This window comes from Cibotium barometz, chromosome 21 (genome assembly GCF_041138505.1).
Source record: "Cibotium barometz isolate CiBa-2024 chromosome 21, ASM4113850v1, whole genome shotgun sequence".
Lineage (NCBI taxonomy): Eukaryota > Viridiplantae > Streptophyta > Polypodiopsida > Cyatheales > Cibotiaceae > Cibotium > Cibotium barometz.
Genome location: NC_141066.1, coordinates 26,958,483 through 26,972,577, shown reverse-complemented (window position 1 = coordinate 26,972,577; position 14,095 = coordinate 26,958,483). Strand labels below are relative to the sequence as shown.

The window sequence follows — 14,095 nt, the reverse complement described above, 5'->3', positions numbered from 1 at the left end:
GCTGACTCTAGAGAATCAGTGAAACTCAAGGTCTGTCACCATTTTGGGCATCTCCAAAATTCATGTGCAGATGGCCTTTGGATGTCCAAAAGATCAAGAATGTACAAGCTTTGGGAATGGGGGATTATCTAGTATAGAGAACCGAGTGTTCGTAGCATGGTAAAGGCACTCGAGACGGTTTCTTGGACACAGAAATGGGCTTTGGGGCTCAAGGGTCAAGTGGAAAGTATGTATGGTGAATTTTTGAGGATTTGGAGCAATGAAATAGGTTTCTACGTGATGCTTACATGTATTTCTAATGTGGTGGAACACAAAGAGATCATCTCCTAAAATTTTAGGGAAGGTTGCTACTTTTGGCAATCTCCATGGAATTTCCATTTGTGTCATTACCTCCAAAATTCAACAGAGATCGAGTATTGCCAAAGCGCCATTGTGAAATAAGCTATCATCTGGGATATTTTTAGAGTTGAAGATTGTGGAATTTTTGACCTTTGGATTTGGGACATGTGGCAAATAAGTCTCAAGAGGATAAAAGTGAGACAAGTGTCCTCACACTTGCAAATTCAGCTCTACACATGGCATTGTAGCATTTTCTTGCTTATTTGAATATGAGAGAGTTATCTCTTGGGTAAGTTTGAGCTTCAAGCAGGTTTTTGAAGGCTGAAAACTCTGATTTTTTATCATTTCTCTTCATTTCTAAGCCCACCATAGCCATATCCAGCTTGGGGAAGGTGATTATCCAAATGTTGTCCATTAAGCAAAGTTGATTGCTAATCTGTTGTGCCATCAATTCCCAATGGGAGAAGTCCTTCAAACATGTTAAGTGGGCCTAAAGGTGGCTGTCCAAAAAATTCAACCAATGGCTGGTCTGAATTTTCAGCAAACACAACATCTCTACAGTCCAAAATACTTTGTGTGGAAGGATTAAAGAGACGGCATCCTTTACTGCCACTGCTGTAACCCAACAAATATGCACTTAGCTGCTTTGTCATCAAGCTTACCTCGCAATTGCTGAGGCACATGTGCATACGCTATACATCCAAAAACTCTAAAGTGTTCAACTTTAAGTTTCCTTTCATGCCAGGCCTCATATGGCGTTATGGTTTTCAATGCTTTGGTAGGGCATCTATTCAACACATGTGTGGCACACATTATTGCCTCCATCTAGAATTTGTGAGGCAAGCCTTTGCCTTCAACCATGCATCTAGCCATTTCCATCAAAGACCTATTCTTTCTCTCAACAACACCATTTTACTGAGGAGAATATGGCATCGTGCATTGATGCTTTATGTCTTTTTCTACCATAAAAGCTTTGAAAGCAATGGACATGTACCCCCCCCCCTCGATCTGCACGGAGGGTCTGCACTTTGCAACTTGTTTGATTTTTAGCTTGTGCCACAAAATGCTGAAAGCATGCAAATACATCAGATTTCGCCTTCAAGGGATACACCCAAGCAAATCTGGAGTAGTCATCGATAAAGGTTACAAAGTATAGATGCTTTCCAATAGATGGTGTCCACATATGACCACACACATCACTGTGCACAAGCTGTAATTTCCAGACAGCCCTTGTTGATCCATATTTTGGGAATGCATTTCTGTGCATCTTACCCAATATGCACCCTTCACATACATGTTTTGGTGGCACTTCTACATGAGGCATATCGAGTATCATTTTCTGCCTTTGCCATAGCATCAAACTGTCATAATTTACATGCCCAAACCTGGCATGCCACAATTTTGCCTCTTACATGGCAAGTGTAAGAGTGGTAACCACATGAGCATCATGCTCTCTCTTGTCAAACCTGTCAAGCTGATATAACCCATGGTATAATGTGCCGGAAGAGACCAATGCATAGCCACCTTCACGGTCTTTCACTGTGCATCTGTCGTCCTCAAAGTTCACTCCATATCCTCTTTTAGCAAAAGAGGAGACGAATAGCAAGTTCTTTTGAATCACTGGCACATACAATACATCTAGAAGACATAAGTCTGCACCATCGACTGTTATGAGGATCACCTCACCAACACCCTGAACTGGATAAGAAGAATTGTTTGCACATGTTACCCGTTTGCCTTCAGGGGCTGCCATAAGCTTCTTAAACAAATTCTTTCAAGTAATGTGTTTAGAAGCACCATTGTCAAAGTACCATGTATCGTGTCTTTCATTGACACTGAGAGACATACGCTCTAATGATGCATCATAACTGCAAGTAAGAAAAGTCCACTCATCCTACATAAGATTTACTGATGCATCATCTTTCGCCTGTAAGTGATGAAGAAGAATCTACAGCCATGCCGCTTTCCTTTCTCTTCTCTGTTGCATGCCACTTTCTGCATTCATTCAAATAGTGACCTGGCTTTTTGTAGTAGTGCCATTTTCCCTTTTTCTTGGACTTGCCTACATTTTTAGCCTTTTGTGAAGACTGTCCCGAATCAGCCTTTCGCTGAAAATTGCTTTTGGCTTTTCCCTTGCCCTTGTCTCGGGCAACAAAAGCCCCATCACCACCACGCATGACGGAAGATTTGTTCTTCCGATTCTGCTCCTCCTATAGTAACAAGCCAACCAACTCTTCAAACAAGATTGGTTCCAGGTTTCCTCGCATAGATAGAGTGAGTGATGTGTGGAAGTTCAAGTAAGTTTCTGGCAGAGATGGTAAGTGTCCTAGAAACCATCTCCTTTTCAGAAATGACCTCATCAATATTGAGAAACTGCTACCGAAGATCCTGGATCCTCGTAAGATATAAGCCATACTATCACCATCATTCACGTCCAAGTTCTCAAGCACTTTCTTGAGATATGCAACCTTGGCCTCATTCTTTGCTTGATACTCTTGGAATATATCATCTCCAGAGCGTCTACAACACCTTTTTTTCATGCTTGTACTGGTCATTTTATGAGACCCTGCATTGGCATATTTAGCAAATATTATTTGGGATTTATCTACCATTTTTTAGGCATTTTGTAGCATTTTATGCTATTGGAAAGCGGTCGGCCTGTTACTGGATAGCGGTCGGCCTGCTACAACTAGCTGACCAGCTCTCTTGAGGTATATATAAGGGTTCTCAGCCTTCCCCTCACTTTTTATCTTATTCTTGCATATCCGTTGGAGGTCATTGGCTGTAGCAACAATCTCTTATGCTTGTAAGCACCTACGAGCTTCCCTCGTGCTCATTTTCAGCAATAATCAACTATTTCCAGCCTTCTTCAGTTTGTGCTTTGGGCCTACAACTTGTGATGCTCTTTCTTTCATGGTATCAGAGCCAAACGCTGATCCACAGGTAAGAATTGCTGCATTTTTCTGACTACGGCAGAGGCTTCATCATTGTGTTGCGTTTTCTGCATCTGTACTGCTGAACTGCTGCATTTTTTGCTTTTGGAGGCTGAAGCTCTCTTCTAGGTGCTGAGGACAGGTTCCTAAGAGGTTTTCTTTCTCTATTTCTCTTTTCCTACGCTCCCTCCCTTTCTTCTTTCTCTCCTCTTGCTGTGCACAATTTGAGAGGAGGCTATTTGCTCCTTCTCCCGTTGATACTCCAGCTCCTTCATTGCCTAGATCCCCTACTCCCGCACCCCAAGTGGTTCCTCTTCCCAATCTTTCTTCTTTGAGTTTCTCTCATCCAGGTCTTGCTCCCACCTCTACCCATATACCATCCTACAATCCTCCCCAAGTCAGTGACTCCATGAAGCTTACAACGACGGTCCTGTCGGGACCGATCTTGGTTTTTGTTGCCAGAGAATTCGGTCTGAGAGGATCCTATGTTTGACGCGGGAGCTTGCCCGGAGAAGCGCGACCGGAAGGACTGTTGTCCAGAATATGGTCGCCGAGAGTTGGGTTGTCCAAGATTGGGACACTGGCGTTGGCTAGTCCCATTGAATCGATTCTGCTGGTAAGAACGGGCGCCGGAGGAAAAGTTCCTGGGAGGACGCCTGTAATCACTAATGCGCTCGACATACGAGATTGCTTCATCCACGGTGGCAGGATTGTACTTATAAACTTCGTCTTGGATCGTGGGTTCAAGCCCGTCAATGAAGCTGTGAAGCTGGTCAGAGGGGCTAAGTGTCTCTATCTCGAGAGCCAGTTTTTGAAACTCTGAGATGTACGCGGCCACGGAGCCAGTTTGACTCAGGCGGCGGAGAGAAGACCTGGAATGAAAGTTCGCATTGGCAGGCTCAAAAGCCTTGCGAAGAGCACGCCGGAATTTATCCCACGTCGGAGTAGACTTGCCATCTGAAATCCTGCGTCGCCACCAAAAGAAGGCGGTATCTTTCAAGAGGGTACTGGCCAATGCCACCTTTTTATTTTCGGGCAATTCGGTATTTGAGAAATAAACCTCCATCTTGTACAGCCAGTGATCGATTAACCGCTTATCGCGGCGGCCATTGTAGGGCTCGGGTAACTTGATATCCATCTTTCTTGTCTGTGCTGTGGTCATTAATTTATACAAAAGTTTGAGTTCAACATTGTCTACCTCGGCGGTCGGATCGGGAGGAGTTGAGGGATCGTCCTAGAGGCCCACCGAGGAGGATGATGATGATGTTGGAGAACGCGAACGACACGCTCGCTGTGACTTCTTGGATCCCTCGCGCTGGTGTTGATGCCGTTGTTGCATGTCTTCCATTTGTGATCGCATTGATGCCATACCGTCGAAAAGGGCCCGTTGCAAGTCCTCCATCTGTTGTTGAAGAGTGGTCATCTACAAGGCCTCCATCTGTTGTTGAAGAGTGGTCATCTGCAAGGCCTTCATCTGTTGTTGAAGAGTGGTCATCTGCAAGGCCTTCATCTGAGGATCGTCGGGTGGCACGTTGTCGTGCGAAGTCAACATCTGTAGAACTCAGAGACAGTACTGAGGTGAAGCAGGAAAGGTCCACCCGAAATGTAGGATGGAAGGAACAGCTGCTGGAGAGACATAAACGGGATCCTCGTGCAATGATCGGCGCAACTTCAAGCGAGATACCTCTTCAGGACAGCAAACCTCTTCATCGACTGCCACTTCATCCCAGCCTAGTCGTCCAGGCCTCTGTACAATTTGTTCTGGCGATCACCGGTGGTATGAATGTCCTCAGCACCCTAAACCCTCCAACACTCGGCGCAATTCGCAGGTGGACAGTTACCACCATGCTGATCATGACCCGTCTCCTGCGAAAGACAAAAACAAACAAATAGCTTGTTCTGTTCGCGTTTCTGAAGTTGTCAGTACCCTGATGCTTAGTGGCCAAAGTACAAACCTTGTTCCGGTGAATCTTTCCAAGCATGTCCTTAGTCTTCTGGGTTTCATTGGCGACCATCCCATCAATGTGCAGGTGGACAGTGGCTGTTCCACTAATTTTGTGGGCACTTCTTTGGTTCACAAGCTTCGCCTACAAACCCGACATTTTGTGGATGCTTTTCAAGTAGAGCTTGCTCATGGTTCCTTCCTTAATTGTAACAAAAAGGTGCAACAGCTTCAGTTCCAGATTCAAGATTACCAAGATCACCTTAATTTTTCAGTGATGCCATTGTCACATTATGACATGATATTGGGACAATCTTGGCTGTATCGATATGATCCAGTGATCAGCTTTCATTCTCATTCAATCCAGTTATACCATGATGGTCGAGAGCTGAAACTTCATGGCCTTTTCAATGCCAAACCCATCACTGTTGTTTCTGCCCTGCAAGTCAAACGCCTCGTCCGCAAACGTGACTGTACAACATCCTTGGTCATGTTACGGGAGATTGAAGCAGAAATTAGTGAGCAATCTCAAGCCTCGTCATCAACAACTGCTTACTTGGAGCAACCCTTCTTCATGCCTTTTCAGGATCTGTTTCCGAATGATCTTTCGACGACTTTGCCTCCTCGTCGTCCTGTGGATCACCCGATTGATCTTATCCCAGGTCAACCTCCTCCAACCCGAGCTCCATACCGTGTTTCTTACTCTGAATCTCAGGAGATACAAAGGCAATTACAAGAGTTGCTCGACAAAGGTCACATCCGCCCCAGCAAAAGTCCCTTCGAAGCCCCGGTTTTGCTTGTCAAAAAGAAGGATGGATCAATGCGGCTTTGCATTGATTACCGTTGTGTGAAGATTTTTGAAAACCCCAAACTCAACTTGTACATGTGTACATGAGTGATGTTCCGTATTGTGGTAAAGTCATGGGAGCACTCATTGACTCAGTGTGGGCGTCATGGATGTGTGGTTATATGTGGTAATCAAGCTTTAGACTTTGATGGAAGTGTGTATGCAAGGAAAATGATGAGATCTTGAAAGCATAGACTTGTCCAGAGCGTGGTCTGCTTGAGATGGCGTCAGTCATTCGGTTGCTCTGTATGTGTGCGTGTCCCAAAAAAATGAAAATGGGCACTTGTAAATTGTATTCGAAAATGTGCAAGTGCATGAGGGCAATTAGTTGTTGGGGGTGCCAATATAATATGTGTATGAGGGGTGAAAATGTCCAAGACTAAAGGAAGCATGTGGAAGGGTAATGTGGTTGTACATGGCCACGTGTGTGCATGAGATGGTTCTGGAAGGGGAAGGAAAAAGAAAGTGATGGACGTGTGCATCGCAGGAGAGAGGTGGCGCAGGGAGAATTCGATGGAAAGGAGGATGCAGATTTGGGCCAGGGGTGGCGGGTTTTTCCAAAAGAAGGGCAATTCGCTGTGGAAGAGGACGAGTAGTGGGAGGCGAGCCGGCCGTGGCTGTCTCGAAGAAGAATAAGAAGAGGGGATAGTACCCATGAGGCTGAAGAGGAGAGGAGCTGAGCGGAGCTGAAGAGGTTCGCAGATGCAAGAGCGGAGGGAAGCAAAGGGGAATAACGTGAGCTGAGAGGAGCTGGGGAAAACAGTCACAGAGGAGGGGACGGTGGCGTTAACGGCAGAGAAGCACAAAGGGAGAGAGCTAGCATCGGATTGTCGCCTCTGAGTGCAGAGTGGCGTGCTTATTTTGTTAGCTGCCGGCTCTCAAAGGCTGGCGACGCCAGACTCGTTAGCAGAAGGTGCGTTGCTCTCTTTAGTGTAACTGCAGTTGGTAGCGAGCAGAACAGTTCACTGAGGCTGGCAATGCCAGTGAGAGTTGTTTTCATTGGTTTGCTGCCCTTCGATGCCGCAAAGGAGAGATAGGCTTTCTTGTTGAGTTTCTGCCTCTGAGCACAGAGTGTGATGGTACTGCTTCATTTGAAGATCATGAAGGTATCTTTACCTCCAATGATGGTAACATCAAGCATCAACAAGTGATGTCAAGATCATACCTGAGCTATGAAGGGTTGCCAGCATGTATTGAAGACATATATCTCTTGTCTTTTTTTTCTTTTGTGCAAGTCTGATGAATATTGTCCCTTGGGTGTGTATTGCATCATCCTATCATCTTGTAAAGATATATAGCATGGGCATGAGGGTATTGTGTAAAGATCTTGCATGATGATGAAATATGAAGATGATGATGAGCCCTTTCAAAAATTAAGGAGTAGAAGACCTAGGGAGAGAGGATCCCTCAGTAGGAGAGGGGAAGGACTGTCATGGGCTAAAGGAGAAGGATTGGGGAGCGACCAGGAGCTGGAGTGGGCTGATTGTGAATGGGTGCTAGATGAAGATGGTTCTGAGGATGTAATGGATGTCCAACTTTGTAAAGACGAAGACTTGTATTGAAAAAAGGTTTTGTACATGCTCTTGGGTCTGGTGTTCTGGGTGTGTTTGTATCAGTGTGTGGAAGTGTGACACTCTATAAAGGCATATACAGCTATACCGCTTCCGTGTCATCACCGTGCTCTCAACAAGCTGACAATCAAGAACAAATTCCCCTTGCCTCGCATCGATGAGTTGTTCGACCATTGCTTGGTGCAAAGGTGTTTTCCAAGATTGATTTGAAGTCCGGCTATCATCAAATTCGTATCCGTAATGGTAATGAATACAAGACAGCCTTTCGGACAAAATATGGCCATTATGAATTCTTACTCATGACGTTGCCCTCCTTGCAACCGACAGCACCTTCTGGTTCTTCTCCAAGTCTTGCTTCAAGTCCAACCTACTGCTCCTTGTGCTCCAACTCTGGTTCTTATGCTCTTTTTCTGCTTGCCTTCCTCTAGACTAGCCCTGAGGATATACATGAGCATGTCATGCACATGACAAATCTGGTGTTCAACAACCAAATCAATGAACCAACAAGCTTCCAATACAAGGAGGCTCACAAGGATCATTAACTGTAAGTTTATTATTTGGGTCCATCGGTGATGAAATAGGCTTGCAGTTCTCCATCCCAAAGGCCTCCGGCAACTCATGGACATACCGCTGCTAAGAAACAAAGAACCCCCTCTTGGTCTACAAAATCTCCAATCCCAAAAAGAAATGGAGTAAGCCTAAATCCATCATCTCAAACTCCTTTGATAAGGTAGCATTCGTCACAGCTATGTGCTCCACATGACCGCCAGTGAGAATAAGATCATCAACATAAAGGATAATCAAGGTGACCATACCGCGTTCCTGAAAGAGATACAAGTTCGGATCTGCAACGATCTCTGGAAACCCTTCCATAGAAAGAAGGAATCAATCTTCTGATTCCAAGTCCTGGAAGCCTGCTTACGACTATACAAGGCCTTCTGTAACTTGTAAACCATCCCCTTTGATCCCGGAACCTCAAAGCCTGGTAGTTGCTCAATACACACCTCCTCCTGCAAGTCACCATGAATGAACGCAAATTTTAACCCTATCTGATGCACCGGCCATCGCTAAGAAGAGGCAAGGGCAAGAACGGTCTGAATCGTGGTCATCCTCGCTGTCGGTGCAAAGGTGTCCTCATAGTCAATGCCAGGCAGCTGAGCACACCCCTTAGCCACAAGTTTGGCCATGTGCCTGTCCACCGACCCATCAAACGTATACTTGGTCTTGTAGACCCACTTGACACCAATGACTGACCGTTTTGACGGCCTCGGAACCAGCTTCCAAGTATTATTCTTCTCTAAGACTCTATGTCTTCAAGTTCCACTTGCATGGCTTTCCTCCAAGTCTCCTGGGAAAGAGCTTCCTTAACGGAAGTGAGCTCTTTGTCCCAAATGAGACGAGAAGGGATCCTCCGTAACACCTAACTCCCGAATGGTGTCCAACAACCACTTTGGTACTTGAATAGTACGCGGAGCCTCCTCCTGCTGTTGGGGCTCATCTCCAAGCTCAGGCTCAACGTCTACAACTGACTGAGACTGGCTAGCTGTAACAATAGCTTGGGAATCATCCTCATACTCATTTGGTTCTCCAAGAAGTGGTGGCTCCTCAATAGCGGAAGCTGGAACATGCTCATCAAAGACTACATCTCTGCTGAAAACAACCTTGTTTCACTCTGGGTCATATAACATGTAGCCTTTGGAAAGAGAGTTATATCCAACAAATACAAGCTTCTGGGACTCTGAGTCAACCTTCCTCCTCTGCTTCTTTGGAATGTGAACATAGGCATCACTCCCAAACACACAGAAATGGAAGACATATGGTTCATAGCAGCCAGGTACGGGACGGGACGTATAATACGGCAAAGTATAATACGCGTATTATACATCTTTTTCGCGGGGCCAAAATAAAAAACGCCGTTTTTTTTAAATAAAAAATACTAGTTTAATTACATTTGGTCGAGACATGTCACATACATGTTTAAAGTTGAAACTTGAAGTGTTGAACTTTAAGACTCAAGACTGGAGTTATAACTTATGAACTTATGAATGTTTAAACTTTAAACTTTAATTTTGAAAGACAAGGAGAGACTTGAGTTATGAATCATTATCATGCTTAAAGAGATTAGAGAATACAAGATAATCATGAAATGTACTGAGTACTCATGAATCTAAAAACACAAAATGGGAATCTTGAATCCTGAATCCTAACATAAATAAGGACGAAGCCGCAACATAATAACAATGAACATATGTCATACATAAAAATGAGCCACTAGTCTGTAGATACTGGAATGTAGCATACAAAATGTGACTCATGAGTCATTCATCTGAGTCAAGACTCGGACTCTGAGCTAGAATCATCCCCACCATGGTCACGATCATGCTCATCCTCCTCACTAACACTCCAATCACTAATGCTGGTCTCTCCCTCTGGCTCGGGCTCTGCCTCTGCCCCTGCCTCTGCCTTTGTCCCTACCTCTGTCTCAAGGCCCCTGCCTCTGCCTCTATCCCTGCCTCTGCCCCTGCCTCTGCCTCTATCCCTGCCTCTGCCCCTGCCTATGGTGCCGGTCCTCGTGTGAGTCTGATGTGCAAAAGAGGCTCTCTCTGCTGCAAGGAAAGCCCACACTTCATCTTCTTCGTCACGAGGGTGCACTAGCTCCTCCATGCGAATCTCAACCTTGAAAGTGTCGGGATTGATCTCATTGATTGCTTTCATTTTTTCCCTCTTTCGAAGAAGCTTCAGATTGAAATTGACAAAGACAAGACGCTTTAATTGTGCAGGCAACAAGCAATTTCTTTTCTGTGTGTGTATGGCCGCAAACAAGCTCCAATTTCTCTCACAAGCGCCGGAGGAGCAATCTTGTGAGAGAACCCTCATAGCAATGCGCTGTAGCTCGGCACAGTCACCACCATACTTCTCCCACCAACTGACAGGTTTAAGCTGGGCATCTTGAAGACTAGCTTGTGGTGAGCCAAAATCAACATCATGCATGTCGTGAAACCGAAGAAGCTCGGTCTCGAGAAGATCTTGTGTTATTGAATCTCTCTCCACTTTGGTGGTGTACTCTCTCCATCCCACATTTAGCTCGCGATCATGTCTCTGAGCATTTTGTCTCCAAAGTGGATGCAAGATGTGGCTAACAGCATGAATTGGACGATGAAACCAATCCCATCGTGTTTGCCATATCTCCTTGATTTCATCCATCCTTTTGACATAGAAGTTTAGAACAAAAGACAATAAATTAGAATCTAGAATACATTATAAGAAAAAAGACTCAAGAGTCAAAAGCAAAGAACGACTTACATCCTACAACTTGCAAGTAACATACCTATTATCATCAAAGAGGTTGCTTGCATTGAAGGCCGCGCCCACCTTCTCCATGAACTCGTAGATGAGGCCCATGGTGCATCCCTCCGAGTCGCTAAGGCGTAGTGCTGCGATCAATGGCTCCATGAATGCTACAATGCACTCCGCATCATGCCAAAAGACTGCCTCATAGATGAGATCCTCAAATCTTTTGCCCTTTTCGGTGCGGCTACCATCCCATGAAATCCATCTGTCATCCGTAATCATACGCCGCAAACCACGTCGACATTTTACCAATTTTTGGAAGACAATGAAGAGGTAGGCAAAGCGGGTACTTGAAGGCTTTGCGAGCTCCGTCTCACAATTTGCTCGATAGATACCAAGAGCTCGTTGCTTTCTTGTCACATAGTTTACCATAAACTCAGCCTTCTTCACCACATCCGTCACCCATGGTATGGCTCCCACATCTTCAATTAGAAGATCAATCGAATGCGAAGCACAAGGAACCCAACTGATTTGTGGATAGTCTCTCTCCACTAGTGCGCCGGCAGCCTTGCAATTGGATGCATTATCTGTGACTACCGCAACCACATTCTCGCTTCCCACTTGTTCTATTGCTGCCTTTAGATGCCCATAGATAAATTCAGCTGTATGTGCCTCCCCGGAGCCATCTATGACAGTCAAGAACATGGTGCCGAGACAACAAGAGACAAGGATATTTAAGAGAGAGCGGCGTTTGGTGTCCGACCACCCGTCACACATAATAGTACACCCATACCTTGCCCATGCCGCCCGTATTGGTGCTAGCTCCTTCTCAATGTCCATGACCTCTGCCTTCAATTCTTTGGTGCGAAGAATCTCATATGATGGAGGCTTGAATGTGGGCCCCGCATCCGCCACCGCACTAAGCATGTGTAGAAAAGCCGGCTTGCGAGCATGGTCAAAGGGCACATTGCACTCGAAGAAGTATTGCCGAACTCTTCGTCTTACATTCTCATGCTTGATTTTGGCCCAACTTTGTTGAAGAGACTTCTTTGGGGTGAAAGATGGATGTGCACCACCGCTATGTGGATGAAAAGAGGCTAGAGCTCGAGAAGAACCGACAACTGATGATGCGGGAACATCCTGTTGTGGTGAAGTCTGGGAGGAATCTATGATGGAAGGTGCCGTACCTTGAACCTCAACTCGGGCTCTCTTTCTGGCACGAACAACACTTGGATCTTCACCCAATTTCTGAATGACATCATCGGGAATGTCGCTGGGACACACATCAACTCCCTGGCCAGTAATGTGGAGAAGGTGAGCTCTAACACGCGGTGCACTGCCGGTGTAGAGTCTAGACAATGTTGCAATGCTTGCACCGCCAATTTTTGTCGGCCTTGTTCTCGATCACTTCATCCCATACCGCTAATTTCTCTCTCCCCATGTTGCGTCTCACACGAGTGCCGCCGCCTGCGTAGCCTGTAGGTAGTAATAAGTATGCATGTGTGAGTGTGTGTGTAGATAGTATGTAATATGTATTGAGACGAGAGAGAGAGAGAGAGAGAGAGAGAGAGAGAGAGAGAGTTATGTTGCTGCCTTGGGGGCCTGAGCAAGGGTGGGTGGGGAAAGGGGGCCGGACAGAGATGGGAGAGAGTACCATACCAGCAGCTAGCACAGCGAGGAAGCGGACGGCGAACGAAGGGAGAGAGGGGGGAGCGGCGAGCAGGGGCGAACGAGCGGAGATGAATGGGAGAGAGAGAGAGAGAGAGAGAGAGTAACGTACCGGGTACCGTACCGGAGAAAGGGGGCGGCAGCGAGGAAGCGAACGTGAACTTGGGCGTCAGAGCGCACCAGAGCGCACGCGGATCACAAAAAAGCCCAGGCATAATGTTAAACGTTAGCCTGGCAAATTTTTTAATTAAAAAAAACCTCACGTTTTTTTTCAAAAGGACGTTTTTTATCCAAAAAAACGTCCCGTCGAGTATTTTTTATAAAATACACGTTTTATAGCTGCTATGATATGGTTTCTTGCCAAAATAAGCCTCAAATGGAGTCATCTTGGGTACTGAAGTCGTCGGAGATCGGTTGAGGGTATGGACAGTCGTAGCCACAGCCTCTTCCCAAAGTGGACAAGAAAGATCACGATGCTCCAACATCATCCTCGCCATCTCCACCACAGTCCAGTCCTTACGCTCAACTACTCCATTCTCTTAGGGCAATCCTGTATTGGCCAGCTCCCACTTGATGCCATGTTCCACACAAAACCGCACAAAAGCATTAGAAGAAAACTCTCCTCCTTTGTCAGCCCGAAGAGTCTTCACCTGCAATCCATACTCCTTTTCCACCATAACATACCACTCCTTGAACCAAGCAAAAGCTTGGTCCTTCTGGGAAAGAAAATAAACCCATGTAAACCTACTACAATCATCCACAAGCAGCATGAAGTACAAGGAACCTCCCAAAGATGGGGTCTGCATAGGTCCACACAAGTCACTGTGCACCAACTCCAAAGGTTTCAAAGCCCGCCAAGTAGCCTGCTTCGGAAAAGACTCCCTATGATGCCTACCACGAATGCAAGAACTACAATGTCCCTGCCTACTGTCAACATCTGGCAAGCCATCCACCATCTGGTCCCGAAAAGCTCGCCGCAACACATCCACATTCAAGTGGCCAAAACAGAAATGCCACAAATCATCGAGTTGAGTACCTATCAGAGAAGAGAGTGCTGAGAGTTTGTAGATCCCATTCTCCACTCCGACTTCCCAAATAGCCTGGCCTGTTGCTTTGTCCCGGAGGGCAACAAAATGCTCATCAAACTCCACCCATATGCCAGCCTTGCAAACTTCGTGCACTGACAAAAGATGAAAACCAAGAGATGGGACATAAAGAACCCGAGAGGAATGCTTCCCCCCTCTGCCATCTAGAATAATCTCCAACCTTCCCTCACTGTGAATCGGGATAGTGGATTTGTGACCAATGAAGATGTGACATGTCTGTCGTCAAAGATCCTGTAATAACTCTCGGGAAAGAGTCATGTGCCTGGAAGCACCACTATCGAGAATCCACTCTTGAGTATCCCTAGCAATGAGACCAACTGCCTCCCTGCTCGAAGAAGATGAAGCATCTGTGTCCATAATCTCCAAGTGCACAAAAGCTGGAGTCTTTGCTTTGCAGC

General features: G+C 45.9%; 2 protein-coding genes across 11 annotated transcripts in view; both read right to left on the bottom strand.

Moving 5' to 3' along the window:
- Positions 1–14,095, bottom strand: part of LOC147627006 (uncharacterized) — a 49,369-nt gene that overhangs the window by 20,381 nt on the left and 14,893 nt on the right. The window lies entirely within an intron of this gene.
- Positions 7,145–12,761, bottom strand: LOC147627007 (uncharacterized). 2 transcript variants are annotated; one of them, XM_086815592.1, is made up of 3 exons: positions 12,704–12,761; positions 10,961–12,399; positions 7,145–10,837 (listed from the first exon to the last, which is right to left on the bottom strand). In XM_086815592.1, the coding sequence occupies exons 2-3, from the start codon at positions 11,848–11,850 to the stop codon at positions 9,964–9,966; spliced, it is 1,764 nt and encodes a 587-aa protein (XP_086671718.1). In that variant the 5' UTR covers positions 11,851–12,399; positions 12,704–12,761; the 3' UTR covers positions 7,145–9,963. The 2 variants fall into 2 exon arrangements, with proteins under 2 accessions (XP_086671718.1, XP_086671717.1); XM_086815591.1 differs by lacking the exon at positions 12,704–12,761 and having other exon boundaries at positions 10,961–12,689.

Coding starts and splice junctions, on each gene's coding strand:
- LOC147627007 (XM_086815592.1), bottom strand. CDS start 11,850: ATGCTTAGTGCGGTGGCGGATGCGGGGCCCACATTCAAGCCTCCATCA. Junction 10,838..10,960: donor AACCTCTTTGATGATAATAG/GTATGTTACTTG, acceptor CTATGTCAAAAG/GATGGATGAAATCAAGGAGA.